The sequence below is a fragment of the Gopherus evgoodei genome, chromosome 13 (genome assembly GCF_007399415.2).
Source record: "Gopherus evgoodei ecotype Sinaloan lineage chromosome 13, rGopEvg1_v1.p, whole genome shotgun sequence".
NCBI classification, from domain to species: domain Eukaryota; kingdom Metazoa; phylum Chordata; order Testudines; family Testudinidae; genus Gopherus; species Gopherus evgoodei.
The window spans coordinates 22,993,113-23,011,619 of NC_044334.1; the positions used below are offsets into that span (position 1 = coordinate 22,993,113).

At 40.3% G+C, this 18,507-nt stretch overlaps 1 protein-coding gene across 8 annotated transcripts in view; it reads left to right on the forward strand.

The window, feature by feature from the left end:
* Positions 1-45: 45 nt before the first annotated feature.
* The window catches only part of CIT (citron rho-interacting serine/threonine kinase), a 111,420-nt gene continuing 92,958 nt past the window's right edge, over positions 46-18,507 (forward strand). For all 8 annotated transcript variants that reach the window (XM_030582981.1, XM_030582984.1, XM_030582983.1 and 5 more), the window contains exons 1-9: positions 46-132; positions 3,372-3,496; positions 4,672-4,813; positions 6,331-6,506; positions 7,252-7,353; positions 8,032-8,174; positions 9,189-9,282; positions 13,996-14,199; positions 14,646-14,799. In XM_030582981.1, the coding sequence (XP_030438841.1) occupies positions 3,401-3,496; positions 4,672-4,813; positions 6,331-6,506; positions 7,252-7,353; positions 8,032-8,174; positions 9,189-9,282; positions 13,996-14,199; positions 14,646-14,799 (1,111 nt within the window). In that variant the 5' untranslated portion in view covers positions 46-132; positions 3,372-3,400. The remainder of the gene's footprint in view (positions 133-3,371; positions 3,497-4,671; positions 4,814-6,330; positions 6,507-7,251; positions 7,354-8,031; positions 8,175-9,188; positions 9,283-13,995; positions 14,200-14,645; positions 14,800-18,507) is intronic.

Genomic DNA, 18,507 nt, shown 5'->3' on the forward strand with positions numbered 1-18,507 from the left:
CGGAAACGTCACCAGAAGGAACATTGGGGATTGGCTAAGGCTGACGTCTGCCTCGTGTCACCGGAAATGATGATGTTGGGGACGCTACCCCCTGCTCCGTTCAAACCTGGATGGCGGCAAAGCAGAGCGGCGGTGGGTAGAAGGGCGTGGGGGCTGCTGGGAATGGAAGAGGTCTTGGAGAGCTCGTTTGTGTGTCTGTTGATAGGGGAGCCGGGCCCCTCCGTGGAGCAAGGGGACTCTTTATTCCCCGCCGACTTTCCTGGGCTCCCCCTGGACCTAGGGAACCTTCCCCTTTTCCTTCGGTTGGAGGAGTGGCTCAGCCCCCGCCAATTAGTCTCCTCTCAGTCGAGGTTGGAGGTCTTTCTGGAGGGAGGTAGCCCCTTCCCCAGCTCTTGTTAGGGACGTGGGGTCGAGCCCCCATCCCTTCCCTTGGAGGGAGCTGAGCTCTCTCTGCAGGGAGGGGTCAGCCTACCCCACTCCCCTCTTTCCTTGGAGAGATGGAGGTGTCAACCCCCCCACCCCAATTCCCATCTCATTAGGCATTGGGGTCTTCCTAGGAGCTGGGCTCTTCCTGCAGAGAGGCCTAGCCCCTTAAGTCCCCTCTCTTGGAGGGAGGGGGTCAAGCCCCCTTACTCTCTCATTGGGGGCCTGCCACTCCCTTCAGGCAGGAGGTTGCCAGCTCCCCCCTCCACCACACACATTGAGGCATCGCTTGGGTGGGGGCAGCTCTCAGCCTGTGCTTTGGGAACAGAAGGTTTGATGGTGACAGATATACTAGGGCTCGCCTTACTAGGTGGGATGGATGGCCCTTAAACCATTTGGTTATGAAATGTTGCAGTGAGGTGTCTGTTCCCTATGATTTGAGTGCACTAGGCTAGCTGACAGGCCTACTGCCTGGTTATGAAGCAGGTACAGTAGAATCAGTGGCGTAGCCAGGTTTTCAGTGTAGGGGGAGCAAACATTAAAAAGGCGCCCTCCCTTGGCTCCTCCTCTTGCCCCGCCCCCATGGCTCCTCCCACCGCCCCCCCCCCCAGATTAACCCTGAGACTGGCTCAGGACTCCTGCAGGCTTCCTGGGAGTGCGAATACCCCCCCATCCCCCCGCGATCCCGGGAGAGTCTCTCCTGCCCAGCGCATTCTGCAGGTATCCCCCGCTGGGCTGTGCTGCCCGGCCCCACCCACAGGGTCTCATCCCCCCTGCCCCAGGCTCCTGTGCCGCGCCAGAGGGCCCCCCCCCCATCCAGACAGCACAGCCTGTGCCCCTACCCTGTGAGCCCAGCCCCAGGGAGCCCCTCACCCGGACTCTACAGTGCAAGGCACCGGACACCCCTTCTCCCCCCCCTTCCATCCTGCACTTCTGCCTGTCCCCGGCATGCTCCCGGCGCTCGGTGCGCTCCATGCGGGGTTTGCCAGCCAGGCGGCCGTAAAGGCGCAGGGGCCCTTTCCCCTCTCCCTGCCCGCTGCATTAGCAAGGGACGGGGGGGGCGGGGAGCGCTTGTCTGCTGAGCTCTGAGCCGAGGAGCTGGCCCCCTCGCTCCTCCAGCCGCGTCTGCTGCCCCCCCACGGCTCCTCCGGCCATGCTGGTGGCAGTGCCGGCCGGCAGGTGCTGCTTCTGCACTGGCCTGCCACCCCAGGGCTCCTCCGGCTGTGCTGTTGGTTGTGCCGGCCAGCAGGCGCCGCTTCCGCGCCTGCCGCCCTGAGGGGAAGCGGCAGCTTCCTCTTAACCCTGCTAGCTACGCTACAGAGTAGAATCTCAAAGTTACGAACACCAGAGCTACAAATGACCAGTCAACCACGAAGTACACAATCAGGCAGCAGCAGAGACAAAAGAAAAAAAGCAAATACAGTAGAGTACTGTGTTAAATGTAAGCTACCAAAAAATAGTGAAAGCAGCATTTTTCTTTTGAATAGTAAAGTTTCAAAGCTGTATTAAGTCAATGTTGGCAGCTGTAAACTTTTGAAAGAACCACGGTAACTTTTTGTCCAGAGTTACAAACAACCTCCATTCCCCAGGTGTTCATAACTCTGGGGTTCTACTGTACTGTTAACCAACAAGTTTTGTTACCTCTGTCACTGCTGTGAGGTGAGACTTTCTAAGCTGTCTCAAGGATTTAGATCCACAGTTCCCATAAGTTTAGTGGGAGTTGTACATCTAACTTTCCTAAACAGCTTTGAAAATCTTCCTTCGTGACTAAAGGCACGGTGTGAGTTTACAGATCCTGCTTGTGTATGAAGCCATAATTCTTCCTATAGTTATAAATTACCTTTAGATTAACTGTGGCCGAGAGAGATACTCTTTTCTCAATTATCAGGGGGTAGCCGTGTTAGTCTGTGTCCACAAAAACAACAAGGAGTCTGGTGACACCTTAAAGACTAACAGATTTATTTGGGCATAAGCTTTTGTGGCTAAAAAACCTCACTTCTTCAGATGCATGGAGTGAAAGTTACAGATGCAGGCATTATATAATGACACGTGAAGAGAAGGGAGTACCTCAAAAGTGAAGAACCAGTGTTGACAGGGCCAATTCGATGTCTCAATGTCTGTATCTTGCATGTTTGACAGCACTTTGTATGATCTCGTTTGCTGTTTCTCCTCTAAAGCGTATGAGGTGTGGTCCATGCCTAAAAATTAGATCGACCTATTTACATCACTTAGGGTTGTGAAAAATTTTGCACCTGTGTGATGTAGCTAGGTCGACCAAACCTTCGTGGGGAGGTGGATTAACAACACATTCTTTTAACTGAAACTTGACAATCACAAACATTTCTGTTGACCTTATGCATCCAGGAGTTAGTGCTGGGTGAATTTGTTTTGGCAAGTAGTTTATTCACCAAAAAATGCAATTCTGGATTGACTGAACCTGTTCATGAATTCAGGTCAAATTTAGCAAATAGTTTCTGTCAAAAATGAGGGAATAATTTCCAAAAAAGTTGAAATATTTCTTTCTGGACACTTTGGAAATGTCATTTTAAAAAAAATCAAAATGTCTCATTTCGTTTATACATTTAGCTAGATTTAATTAGCTTCCCTTCATGCAAAAAAATGTTTAGTTTTGGGTCCAACCCAAGATGAAACCTTTTCAGTTTTTGATGTAGACAAGAAAAAACAAAATATTATTGGTTCAGGTCACCCCACTGAACTGAAAAAACAATTATTCGCCCTGCCCTGTGTAGGACTCTGTACTGTTACCCGTAGCTCAGAGCCTTCCACATGAAATATATTAGCAATAATGAGGTTCCTAGTGGACTTCATGGAGTCTTTCTCCCTAATTAGTTTTTAATATTTGTTTCTCCAAAAATTTTTTTTGGCTTAAATTATCCGAGATTTCTTTTAAAATTTCCCCTTGACAGCCCTTCCAATTTTCTTTTTAGGATGTATATTTCTCGGGTAAACTGTGAAGATGCTGAAGTTTAAATATGCTGCACGGAGTCCGACGGAGCCAGCTTCCATGGAGCCCATAGCTAGCCGTGCTTCTCGGCTGAACCTGCTCTTTCAGGTATAGGGAAGCAGGCATCAGACTTGATGAACTGCATTTTGTTTGCATCTGTGTTCACTGTATAAAAATGTCTTGTCTTGTGTGGGCTACCAACCTTTGCCCAACTGACTTTTTGGAGGATGATAGAGAGGCTTCTTTCTAGAAGCTGAAAGTCTGCACCTAATTTGCATAAAGTATAGATGATTGCGGCTGACCATCTTTTAATATGGAGCTGTTGCTCACATACTATAGATTTCTGATTAAGATGGAACATCTGATGCTGAGTGTACTCTTCTGAGATGAAGATGGAACATTGCATGCTGGGACCTGTAGTCTTTGCCGGCTTCTCACTTGCACTTGAAGATGAGGGTGGTCATAAGCATCATTTGACTAACTAGCTGCACTTCAAGCATTTCTTTTTCAATTAGTGTCCAGGATTTAAACAGCCTTTTATTTCAAGTAAGAGTTGCTATGGTGATTGCCTAGATCAGGGGTTCTCAAACTTCATTGCACTGTGACTCACTTCTGACAACAAAAATTACTTCATGATCCCGGGAGGGGGACTGAAGCCTGAGCCCATCCGAGCCCCACTTCCCCAGGTGAGGGTGGGGTGGGGAACGGACCAAAGCCCAAAGGCTTCAGCCCAGGCAGGGGACTGGTAACCTGAGCCCCACCACCCAGGACTGAAGCCCTTGGGCTTTGGCTTCAGCCCTAGGTGGTGGGGCTTGGGCTTGGCCCTGGCCCCAGGCCCCAGCAAGCTAAATGCCAGCACTGATGACCCTATTAAAACGAGGTCACAACCCACTTTGGAGTCCTGACCCACAGTTTGAGAACTGCTGGCCTAGATATTCCTGAAGCACATGGCAAAATCCATGGGCTAGTATAAAAATAGGACAACTTAAATCAGAAGCATTCAGAGGACCTAGAAAAAGAACACAGATTATGTGATTTGGCCTTTTAGCTGCCTTTTTTGAGTTTTCAAGGAAAAAAGTAAAACATTTGTAATAGTTGTGTGCATCACTAATCACTATCTGATTTATTTAAAACAAACCTCTAAAATATTATTTGTTTAATTTGTGAAGCAGCGAGGTTTTTTTTTAGTTAGGGATAATATATAGTCTGTTCCTATACATATGTTATTGATTTGAGGCTTTTCATTATTTTCTGAGACTCCATCTGCTGTTGCTTTTTTTCAGGGGAAGCCACCCTTTGTGACTCAACAGCAGATGTCTCCTCTCTCCCGGGAAGGCATCCTTGATTCCCTGTTCGTTCTTTTTGAAGAATGCAGCAATCCTACTTTAATGAAAATTAAACATGTAGGCAACTTTGTAAAAAAGTGTAAGTTTTCTGAGACTAATTCTAGAACTAATTTGATGGATAGTAGTTAAAAGTATGGGCATTTAAATAACCAACTTAAATGCATAAAGCATTAATATTGCTGTCTTTGATTTGCTCCTGTAAATTACTTTGTATGGGCATCTCCTGCATTTATGTGACGCTCTCCTGAACTTATTGGAGCTCTGTACATATGCAAAGGTCCACCTGCACAGTCAGCTGAAGGATTTAAAGTGTATCTTTTCTAATGTAATTTTGTAGTTATGATATAGTTCTATTCTAGGCCCCTTAGAGTACTGCATACAGAATTGTTCTGGCTATAAACCATTGACAGATGTGAACAAATTGGAAGGAATTTGGAGAATATGAGAATAATTAAAGGCTTGGAAGGACTTATTTAAGAAGGAAGATAAATATTTAATTATTTTAGCCTGGTGTAATATTTTAGATACCATGTATTATGCATGGTGTTTTGTGTATGTGAGCGGGTTGGTGGGTATATCCTGTAAGCAGTAGGTCGGCACCAAAGAATTTTTTTCAGTCAGAGTAAACTTATTTTACTAGTGATATGCTGAGATTCTAAAGAGAATTGCATTACAGTCAACTAGCATTTTTGCTAAGATCTAATTGCACAAAATTTGGTTAAACAGAGTTTATAAGACTATCTATAATAGTTCCATCTGATGACTTCGAAGTATTACATGTAGAGTGAAACTACTAGTGTTTGAAGACTAAAATAATGGAGAGAGAGGAATTGATTATCATGGTCCAAGGAAGTAGAACAAGGAATAATGGGATAAACTGAGCAAAGGAAAATTTAGGCTGAATATCAAGAAAAAATTGCTAGTAATTGCTATTAGATTATAGAATAGTCTCTCTCAAGGGATGTTGTGAGGAAGTGGTGAAAACCCTTCCATTTGACTTCTAAAACTAGACTGGACAAAGTACTGTAACACAGTATAGCAGTGGTTCGCAAACTTCTGCATTGGTGACCCCTTTCACACAGCAAGCATCTGAATCTGACCCCCCCCCCTCCCAAATATTAAAAAAAATATGTTTTTAATTTATAACACTATTATAAATGATGGAGGCAAAGCGGGGTTTGGTGATGGAGGCTGACAGCTCGTGACCTCTGTGTAATAACCTTGCGACCCAATGAGGGGTCACGACCCCCCGTATGAGAATCTGTGCAGTATAGAGACTAATCTTGTATTGGCCGAGAATGATTGAGATGGTCTAATAGGTCTCCTTTATTTCTGATTTCTCTAAAGCTATGAAAGGGGCTGAGTTTGGTTGCTGTGCAAACTATCTTTGAATTTCCTGACTAAAATCACAATCATAACTTTATATTTGCATTTTTTTTAAATTAATTTTGCTTGATGTAAGTAAACAAGCAAATTATAAAGTGATTTAATACTTATTGAGGGCTTGGAACTAAAGGAGTATTTCTTCCTTTACTAGAACTGTAATAATCACAAAATATCACTTGCCTAATGTAAAATAACTTCCATTTTGTTCAGATTCAGAGACTGTAGCTGAGTTACGGGAGCTGCTGCCCAGCATGAAGGATTTTGAAGTAAAAAGTCTGGTGGGAAGTGGTCATTTTGCAGAAGTACAGGTGGTGAGAGAGAAGGTGACTGGTGATGTCTATGCTATGAAGGTGATGAACAAGGAGTCCTTGTTGGCACGAGAACATGTATGTGCATTCATTTATGGTATATTCTTTTAATTATGTCAGTAGACCTGCCAAAGGTGACCTAGTGACCGTGAGCATTTTCTGTCCTCTATTATTAAACTTTGATTAAAAACTCTAATGGGAAAGATGGTTCTAACTTTGAGTAAAATGATATAATAAAGAATTACTCTAATATTTCAACAATAAATTCCACCTCATGGTGTTTGGGGTGATTTGGGATTAACTAGATTGATGGAAATTTTACTGGATGAATTGCATTTAAGGTAGCATTGTCATGTAATGTTTCACTATGTATTTTTTGCAGAATTGGTTATAGGATGCTCAGTCCTAATTGTGCTAGCATGGGTTCTTGCTCTTGTCTGATTTTGTTTTTCCTCAACTGAGTGGTGGTATTATTTACAATTTTTATTATGGAAGTGCCTAAAAGTGCCAAATGAGATTGGGGCTTCATTATATTAAATATTGTGCAAACACATAATGAGAGATGGTGTTACTCTGGAGAGTTTCCTATCTAAACAAACAAGGCAATGAAGTGTGGGAAGGGAAATAGAGGTACAGAGAGGTGAAATAACTTTCCCAGATCACACAGCAGGTTAGTGGCAGATAATGGTTTGTAAGTAATTTTTGAATAAATGGCACATTATAAGCTTATGGCAATGATGGATGTTCCTCTGGAGCTAGGGAATTCTAATCCGTTCTGCTACTTTTTATTAGGATTAAAACAAATCCATTTTTATTTTTGTAGGTGTCATTTTTTGAGGCCGAACTGAGTATATTATCTCGGAGTAGCAGTACCTGGATCCCACAGTTACACTATGCGTTTCAGGACAAAAAAAATCTCTACTTGGTAAGTGCAGATTTTTCTCTCTTCTGTGGTATTTAAGGTTGAACTTTTCTCTCTTTTTTTATTAAACAGCATTGTGGTGCCTGGAAGTTAAACCTTTCCTTCTGTAAATTCTCCTACACTATAAGTAGGCTTGGCAGAATTTTTGATTTTTTTTAAATAATTTCAATGGATAATATTGATTTTTTTTTTTTATTTTAAGCATTTTTCTATTTTTATCAATTTAACTTTTCAGAGTCGAGCAAAATTATAAGTCCTAAGCTTTTTTTTCCTAAGATTGTTATTGATATATATTTTTGCAGTTGTGGGAAATTATGCAGAGTCAGGGAATAGGGTGTGTGTCAGACAATTATTTAATGACAGACACTAAGATTAAAAAAGTTAAAGCTTTATAAATGTTAAAACAAGAAACTGTCAACATTGTATGTCAAAATTTTAGCCTTAAACTCTAATAAGCAACATTTTTCTTTCTTAGCCTAGCTGTAAATTTCTGTCATCAATGAATATAGTTTTCAACTGATTTGTGTATGTACGGTGAAATTGATGTTTATCTACATTTACTGATAAAATATCCTTCCAAGCCTAACTATAAGATTATCTGGCCTATGTAGTATTTAAGGGCTTAATGGGATGTCTTTTTGTGTGTCTGAACCACAACCATGTCTCTAAAATTTCATTCAGGTTATGGAGTATCAACCTGGAGGAGACTTATTGTCACTCTTAAACCGATATGAAGACCATCTAGATGAACGTATGGTGCAATTTTATTTAGCAGAGCTGGTTTTGGCCATTCACAGTGTCCATCAGATGGGCTATGTACACCGGTAGGTGGGCATCTCTTTTAAATACACTTACGATTTTATCATAGTTCTGGAATGAGTATTAAAGTGGTGAACTCCAAATCTCATAGAACATCTATTCCAAGGTCTGTCTTTCATACGTGTTAGGAAAAAAATTAGAAAACGAATTATACTCCAGCTGCAATTGTAGCTGAAGGCATTAAGTTTGACGTAAACTCTGAAACTAATATGAGAGGATGGTGACAGATACGTTTGGAAGCACAGTTACATTGTTTCGTATTATAAAAATACGAAGACATTTTACAACACTTGAGTTGGCATGTTTTTGGCACCAAATAATAAAATAAATGATTTGCACTGTTAAAGATTATTGAGGTGAGATGAGTGCTTTGGAAAAACAAAGCCAATATAGTATATTAGAGTACTTGGGTGCATGTATGTATTACAAGAATTTCTAAGGAACCCATCACCATGGTACATGGATGTTATTACAATCTGATACTCACTCCAAGTGTTCAGTTGTATGGACAGACAACACACATGTCCCAACCAACAGCAGCTGCTGCATGTAGGGCAGCAGGACGCAGACTTTTAACAGCTGGAAGACTACTTGGCTTTGAATAGCGTTTGAAAGAACAACAAAATAAGTTGGTTCTAAGGATTTGGTTTGAGAACCATGTGATGTTGCATTGCCATTCAAGTTCAGCACATTGATGTGTCATGAAATAGCAATGCAACACCAGCTCCTCTCTCCTCTTTTCTTTCTGGTGGAATAAATAAAGTTGTTATTAACTGTTGGTTCTTCCACCCTCCAATGGGGAAAACTCAGTAGCTGACTGCCTAAAACCAAAGTTGTGAGTTTGTGAGCAACAATTGGAAGTCTGGACCCCACAGAATCCCTGTGTAGGGTTATGAAGAACAGCATGCAATTGAGGAGACACAGATTGAGTAGTAAGGAGATGTTATGGAGAAGTGATAATGAGGAACAGCTACTGACTGGCATAGAGAGATTATTGATTGTGTTGTGCTTACTTACAGAGATATCAAACCAGAGAATGTTCTCATTGACCGACTAGGACACATTAAACTTGTGGACTTTGGGTCAGCTGCCAAAATGACAGCGAACAAAACGGTAATAAAGTGTATATAAACTTTGTCTATGTCTTGTTTGGGTACTTCAGTTAAAAATGAAAACCAAATTCATGTCCATTCCTGACTGTTGATACTTTATTCTTTTGTCTTTCCTGTCTAATATGGAGTATTAATGAAAACTTAACACTTTTCATCTTTGAAGTATCTTCCATAGCTGTAGGTAGATCTGTAAACAGATTAGCTTATACAAGTTTTCAATTGTGGGTAGGGAAAGGACAAATCTTTTACAGTGTTTCCCTTTTCATGGCACTAAGGCTGTATTACAATGTGAATTCATACTTTAAATGATCTTTGTAGCTATTGATTTTCCGTTATTTTTCTCTAAAAGGTATTTTGCATTGGTATCACAAAAGTTCCCACTAAAACATTTGCATGGACAGTACTACTTGTACGCATTCTTTTCAGAAATCCAGGATAAAAAATCACATGAAAGGGTCTAAGTGCTTTTTCTCAGGAAGGCCCTGACTCATCAACATACTTAAACATGTGGAGAACTTAAGCAATTGTGTAGTCCAATGGATTTCATTGGAACTATATATGTGGTAAAAATGAAGTCAAATGAAGTAAAAATCTTAAATGAACCAAACTGTACCATAGAATTTCTATGGATAGTAATTCCATGCTCTGATAATAAGAACATAGCAGTAGGGATATACTACCGACCACCTGACCTGGATAGTAATAGTGACTGTGAAATGCTCAGGGAAATTAGAGAGGCTATTAAAATAAAAAATGCAATAATAATGGGGGTTTTCAACTGTCCCCATATTCACTGGGTACGTGTCACCTCAGGATGGGATGCAGAGAGAAAGTTCCTTGACACCTTAAATAACTGCTTCTTGAAGCAGCTAGTCTGGGAACCCACAAGAGGAGAGGTAATTCTTTAGTCCTAAATGGATCTGGTCCAAGAGGTGAATATAGCCGGACTACTTGGTAATAGTGACCATAATACAATTAAATTTAACATCCCTGTGGTGGGGAAAACACCACAGCAGCCCAACACCGTAGCATTTAATTTCAGAAAGGAGGACTTAACAAAAATGAAGTTAGTTAAACAAATTAAAAGGTATAGTGCCAAAAGTGAAATCCCTGCAAGCTGCATGGAAAATTTTTAAAGACACCATAATAGAGGCTCAATTTAAATGCATACCCCAAATTAAAAAAACATGGAGAACCAAAAAGTGCCCCTGTGGAAAAACAACAAAGTAAAAGAAGCAGTAAGAGGCAAAAGGGCACCCTTTAAAAAGTGGAAGTTAAATCCTATTGAGGAAAATAGAAAGGAGCATAAACTCTGGCAAATGAAGTGTAAAAATATAATTAGGAAGGCCAAAAAAGAATTTGAAGAACAGCTAGCCAAAGACTCAAAAAGTAATTAAAAAAAAAAAATTGCGAAGTATATCAGAAGCAGGAAGCGTCCTAAACAACCAGTGGGGCCACTGGATGATCCAGATGCTAAAGAGGCACTCAAGGACGATAAGGCCATTGCAGAGAAACTAAATGAGTTCTTTGCATCGGCCTTCACGGCTGAGGATGTGAGGGAGATAACCAGCTTGAGCCATTCTTTTTGGGCGACAAATCTGAGGAACTGTCCCAGATTGAGATGTCATTAGAGGAGGTTTTGGAACAAATTGGTAAACTAAACAGTAATAGGTCACCAGGACCAGATGGTATTCACTCAAGAGTTCTGAAGGAACTCAAATGTGAAACTGCAGAACTACTGACTGTAGTCTGTAACCTCTCATTTAAATCAGCGTCTGTACCAAATGACTTGAGGATAGCTAATGTGCTGCCAATTTTTAAAAAGGGCTCCAAAGGCGATCCCACCCATTACAGGTCAGTAAGCCTGACTTCAGTACTGGGCAAACTGATTCAAACTATAGTAAAGAACAAAACGATCAGATATATAGATGAACATAATTTGTTGGGGAAGAGTCAACGTGGTTTTTGTAAAGGGAAATCATGCCTCACCAATCTACTAGAATTCTTTGAGGGGGTCAACAAGCATATGGACAAGGAGGATGTAGTGGATACAGTGTACTTATATTTTCAGAAAGCCTTTGACAAGGTCCCTCACCAACTCTTAGGCTACGTCTTCACTACCGCCGTATCGGCGGGTAGCAATCGATTGCTCGGGGATTGATATATCGCATCTCATCTAGACGCGATATATCGATCCCCGAACGCGCTTATATCGATTCCGGAACTCCACCAACCTGAACGGAGTTGTGGAGTCGACATGGGGAGCCGCGGACATCGATCCCACACCATGAGGACGGTGAGTAATTCAATCTTAGATACTTCGACTTCAGCTACATTATTCACGTAGCTGAAGTTACATATCTGAGATCAATTTTCCCCCGTAGTGTAGACCAGCCCTCAAGCATGCTAAGCTGTCATGGGATAACAGGGAAGGTCCTCTTATGGATTGGTAACTGGTTAAAAGATAGGAAACAAAGGGTAGGAATAAATGGTCAGTTTTCAGAATGGAGAGAGGTAAATAGTGGTGTCCCCCGGGAGTCTGTACTGGGCCCAGTCCTATTCAACATATTCACAAAAGATCTGGGAAAAGGGGTAAATGGTGAGGTGGCAAAATTTGCAGATATTACAAAACTACTCAAGATAGTTAAGTCCCAGCAGATTGCGAAGGACTACGAAACTGGGTGACTGAGCAATAAAATGGCAGATGAAATTCAGTGTTGATAAATGCAAAGTAATGCACATTGGAAAACATAGTTCCAACTATATATATAAAATGTTGGGGTCTAAATTAGCTGTTACCACTCAAGAAAGAGATCTTGGAGTCATTGTGGATAGTTCTCTGAAAACATCCACTCAATGTGCAGCGGCAGTCAAAAAAGCAAACAGAATGTTCAGAATCATTAAGAAAGGGATCGATAAGACAGAAAATATCATATTGCCTCTATATAAATCCATAGTATGCCCATGTCTTTAATACTGCATGCAAATGTGGTCTCCCCATCCAAAAAAAGATATATTGGAACTGGAAAATGTTCAGAAAAGGGCAACAAAAATGATTATGGGTATGGAACGGCTGCCATATGAGGAGAGATTAATAGGACTGAGACTTTTCAGCTTGGAAGAGAGACGACTAAGGGGGGATATGATAGAGGTTTATAAAATTGTGACTGGTGTGGAAAAAGTAAATAAAGTGTTGTTCACTCCTCATAACACAGTAACTAGGGGGTCACCAAATGAAATTACTAGGCAGCAGATTTAAAACATATAAAATGAAGTATTTTTTCACACAACGCAGAGTCAACCTGTGGAACTCCTTGCCAGAGGATGTTGTGAGGGCCAAGACTATAACAGGGTTAAAAAAAAACTAGATAAGTTCATAGAGGATAGGTCCATCAATGGCTATTAGCCAGGATGGATAGGGATGGTGTCCTTGGCTTCTGTTTGCCAGACGCTGGGAATGGGTGATGGGATGGATAACTTGATGGTTACCTGTTCTGTTCGTTCCCTCGGGGGCACCTGGCATTGGTCACTGTTGGAAGACAGGATACTGGGCTAGGTGGACCTTTGGTCTGATCCAGTATAGTTGTTCTTATGTACTTATAAGTCTTGCGGAATCAGGGCTAAATGTATTCAAAGTGTGCATGAAGGTGGCATATCTTGAACTCTGTTGATGCTCCAGTTTTAAAAGTAGTCATATTGCAGTATTCTGGGGTTAGATTCTGAACGCATTGCTTTCTAAGTGAATAAAACCTTATTTAGGTTTAGGTTTTTTTCCAAGCTGTTTCTAAATTTAAAATACCGTGTCCATTTTAAGAAGTGAGAATTTGAAATTAAAATATTTAGAAGCTGTATTTATAAATAAAATATACATTTCTAGTCTAGAGCCTGCTTTTGTTGTGTATATTTGGAATTTATATAAAGAGCCTTTCTTTATCGTGATCTTCTCTTGTATACTGTACTTCTGTATCTTCCAAATCTTTCTTTTGTCAGAGCCCCCGTACCTTCTTATTACCTTCCATGTTTACTCTTTTCTCCTTTTTTCTCATGTCTTCTATTTCTTCAACCTCCTGACTATTGTGTTGCTCTCCCCTGCTGTTTTGTTTCATCCTTATGCCAGTAGCAGTCTGAAAATGACTGTAATTCTGATTCCTGAAGAACCTGTTTAGAGCACTTCAGAGACCACGAGAATGGAATAGTAGGGGAGAATGATGAATGAAGTGTAGGGCCAGGAAGTCATGCTGAGAAATGTTGATCCCTAAATTTCACTTGTGTATGAGAATTTAGCTATACACTCCCAATAATGTCAGTGAAGGTTGCATCACTGGGCTATACATACCACTTAAAACATCAGAGGTTAGTGCATGTGGTACCTCATGCTCTTTAGAATGCAACATTCTAAGTCTTGGTTACTTCAGTTGCATGTGGTTTGTAGAAACAATTAGCTCTTTTAATCTGTTAACTCACTCCATGTGGTGTATAGTTTTATCAGAAGTTATTAATTTTCAGTTTCCCCAACACTGTAACTAACTCTATATTAATTATCTTGCTCTCTGATTCTTTTATGGGAAAGCTCCTACTTATAAATTTACTTGTAAACAGTGGTGTAAAACCAGATGCCTCTGTTCTTTATAAGCATGATGAAAAATTAATTTCAGTGACAGGAAAATAATCAAGGGCAAAACTGTAACTTCACATGCAATGTCTTTATTTCCAGGTGAATGCCAGGCTGCCTGTTGGCACCCCAGACTACATGGCACCAGAGATGCTAACTGTTTTGAACGGGGATGGTAAAGCTTCACATGGCCCAGAGTGCGATTGGTGGTCTTTGGGAATCATTGCTTATGATATGATTTATGGAAAATCTCCATTCACTGAAGGGACCTCAACAAAAACCTTTAATAACATCATGAACTTCCAGGTAGAGAGGCCTTTCCTATATTTCAGGATAAAGAAGGCTAGAACTAAAAATTCCTCTTTTCTACAGCTGGAAAAAGGAGGTTCTATATGTCTGTTATTTTGTCACATTCTAAGCATTCTATGAAACATGTATTGAAAATATTTCCCATATTCTCCTTCAATGTATGTCAATCATTTGACTATCTCAGGTTACTTCATTAATTATTATAAGAATTGTCTATGCAATTCATCAGTTAAGAAAGATTTCTCTGTGTCATGCTGTAGTATTGATAAGATCTTCTTTGATGCACTGTGAAATTGTCACAAAGTATCTATTAGCAAAATACTTTCATTCCCATCTTGAATCTTAAAGTTTTTGGCATATCTCAGGTTAATGAAGATTTGAACTTAACAGCTTCAGATTCTGTTTTCCTACTGAGCAAAGCAATATTTTTATTTCAAATGCAGAGGTTCTTGAAGTTCCCAGAAGATGTGAAAGTCAGTAATGAATTTCTTGATCTGGTCCAGAGTCTGCTATGTGGGCCAAAGGAGAGGCTAGATTATGAGGGTCTCTGCTGCCATCCATTCTTCTCTAAAATTGACTGGAATAACATCCGTAATAGTAAGCAGAACAATATTATATTAAAAATAGGTCCTTGATAATGTGCATATGAGTAAAATGAGTATTTGCTGAGTGTTTGAATTGATTAATCATTTAAAAAAAGAAGCAGTACTGCATTATGACAGCATAAATGTTTTGAGGAATGATTTATTTTATGTTTTATGGCTAGAATATGTTAATATACTGTATGTTATAACCTCACAGGTGAAAATTTAAGTAAAGAATGATATAAAATACAAATGTATTCCTGCAACTCTTTCCCACTCCAGTCTGCCTACACCTTTATTTTATTTTTGTTTTGTAGTTGATTAATCTTCTCTCCTCTTACCACCTCATGATTCAATTTGTTATATATGAATCATGCTCCTTTTTCCTTCTGTTTGTAGTGACCTATGTCAGGGTTGCTATCAGAATGGAGTTTATGCTACTAGAAACTAAAGTAGAACAGGGATTCCCAAACTTTTTCATAGTGTGGATCACATCTAAATAGAGATTTTCTTGTGGACATGCCTGTTCACAATTGTACGGTCCACCTTCTCCCCTGTTGATAGAATAAACACCTGTGTGGCAAATACTTTTCCTTGTAAACAATGCCTGTAATATTAGGAAAGTAATGCAGTTTAGCTGCTGGAAATACTGAGGCGCCAGCACCGCATGTGAAGCCAAGTACTTCATTCACCAGTGGTCCTTGAACCTCTGATTTTTAGAATACTATTCAGTTATTTAAACTGTGAAATCCTTGGGGCAAGGACCATGTCTTCCTTACATTTGGTACAGAGCTAAACAGATTGGCTACTCTGATTATTAAGCACCATGAGAATAGTCTAGATTCTATGATTACTATTAGGCTGAGACTGCCAGCCTCAGATGACTATTTGTCCTCTTACTTTGGGGATTCTCGGGTTGAATATTGACTCTCTTCTTCTTTTCAGCTTCAAGAATCCTAAACTTTTAGAACAGCTATGCTATCAAAACTGTTGGTTGTTACCTTTATAATATCACTGAGTTTTGATTGAGAAGTTTCTTCTTATTTCAGCATGTCTAGTGCAGATTTCAGCTCACGCTTCATCTTTCTCTTGAGCCATCTCTATTAGTCCACCAGTTTTTGTTCTCAAGGTTCCTATATTGATTGAGTTTAGACCTTAATCTTTTCAAAGGTACTTTGGATGCTGTGGAAAATGGTGAATTGGAATCCATTCCAGTGCCCCCTTGGCAATCTGCTTGTCTGGCATTCTGGAAACTGCCCAAGTTAGTTGGTGTTGCCTTGCCGCTTCACAGGAAAACAATGATGCTGACTGGCTATACAGTTGTTAGGCATTCTTGGGGTTCTTTTGAATGCCCAAACAGCCATGCGAGCAAAAAGGAAAAATCCAACCCCCCAAAACCTCCAAACCTATTTCCATCTGTAACTGGACAGAAAATTGTGCCCTAGTCTGTTACATACAGACCTCGCCATGGTGAGATCAATACAGTTGTGAACTATAGGCTAAATTATTATAACTCATGTAGGAATGAAGCCATACCCCATGAAAAAGCTGTAATTGGTACAAAACACAGCAGTACTTCTGCTTTTAGCAACAGAATGAATACATCACCCTGGTGCTTTGCTCTCTGTACTTGTCCCCCATTAACTAAGTTTGTCCAGGTCAGTGTCTGTCTTACTATTCAGAGCTATCAGGAGTTAGCTTCCAGAAAGATTGCTGCTCTCTCCATCAGCTTGACTTCTCATGACAGCAATGTTCAACTGGAGCAATGAAACTGTCAACCAGTAGTGGGATACTTTTGAGAGCAGGAAGTGGAACTTTCACAGGAGCTAGACATAGCCGATGGAGCTCGCTCCCATGAGCTGTTGATCATGAACCTAACCACTTTTAGAATAAAATGTAAAACTTATTCCTTTGACATGTCTTTCACTAAATAAGTTCTATATGCGCACACACACAGATACTCACCTATAAAACAATCATGTTATTTCTCTTTCAGGATGAGAAGGAAGAAAGTGATAGTGTGTTACTTCCTAAGTATTTGGGAGGTACTGTTGTAACTAGGGCTATTTAAGCTCCTAGATTATCAGCCTAACTCTACCCCTTTCAGCTTAGAATTTGTGCTGTTAATAGGATGTTTTTGTCAGTATTAACTTTTTGTTGTTATGGGAACTTATAAATCAATTACTGAATTTGCATTTAAACCGTATCTTCTCTTCCCCTGAGATAGTCACTTCTATAAAGCTTCCAACCTCCATGGGTTCAGGCAGCTGGAATCTGAAGTCAGCTCCTAAATGCAGAAGTAGAATGCAGCTCTATGTAAACCCCCAGGTCAGCCAGCTGAACCTGCTCCAGTAGGTGTTTGAAAAAGCTTTTTGTTGTTAGAGCTGTCCTTGCCCTGTATTTATTTACTTTTGCTGCTTACTGAAGTTTATTATTACAGAACATTTACTTCCTAAAGATTGCATGTTGATTTACTTGACATAATGTACTGCAAAAGGTTTGGATTCTGTATTTAGTATTTTACATACAGTAAAAATTATATTGGTAGCCAGAATAATTATACTTATCTGTCAGTTAAATAATAATCAGGGTTTAGACTGGAAAATTCAGAACATTGCTCTTTAAAGTATGTAAAAGAATACAGAATAAGAGAGACGAAGGACACTGGGTATTATGTGCTGCTTGCTTACTGGCCAGAAGATTGCAAGCTATCCAATAAGCTTTTCATAACTGTAGTTTCATGTTTTTTTAAAGTCAGTAAATTACATTAGCCATTTAATTTGAATCTAAAATTACAAACTTAATCTCATGAAGTACAGTTGAGAAGTGGTCAGGAGGATTTTTACCTTAATCTAAATACAAAACAGATAGAGCAAGGACAGTATTTCCTTTGGGGATTGTCCTGTAGTTGCTCTTTGGCAAAGTCCAAAGGAAAATGGCAGCAGTCATAGTAGTAACTAACAGCGCAGCAACTAACAGAAGGTCTTGAAGGGCAGGGCAGAATATTGACTTGTATGAAATTAATCCAAAAATATCTGAGAAGAAAGGAAGGAACTTTCCATCTTGGTGCAAAGGAAGGTGTGTGATAGAGAGCTGGACACTCCTCTGGAGAAATGGCTTCATAAAAAAAAAAAATCCACTGTATTTATTCTTCCCAATCTGTGATGCCTGAGGTAGTGTCATAACAGAGGAGAGATCCGAGTGAACCTATTGGTGCTGAAGCATTTGTTCTTCTCTGACCTGGTCTGAGGAATGATCTCATGGCTTTGGGAAGATCACTCCTCTTGTTAATGGCAATGGACAATGTAGCCAAATACATAGGATATTTTTTCCCCCATTATTGCTCTTTCATACAGCAAGCCAAATGTTTTGGCTGCATACCCCTCTTAGGAGAGAACGGGAAATAGTGTTCATATCAGAGGATTTTGTAAGGGTTGGAGTAGCATTTGAATATGGGAAACTGAAAAGCAAAGGAAACTGAAGCAATTACTTGGGATTTTCAGAAGTACCCTCCTGATGAAAGATGATAGTTTAATAAGCAGGATAAAATGTTTAAGATTAGCAAGCAGAAAATGAGTTGTAAAAAAGGTTAGTGGACCGGAGGAAACAGAATCAGGGAGAATATGGCAGAGAGAGGAAATGTGAAAACTATTTGAAAAGACATATCTTCCTGTTTCTATTTGCATGGAGTTTGTATTATATTGAGGTCTTTATGTAATGT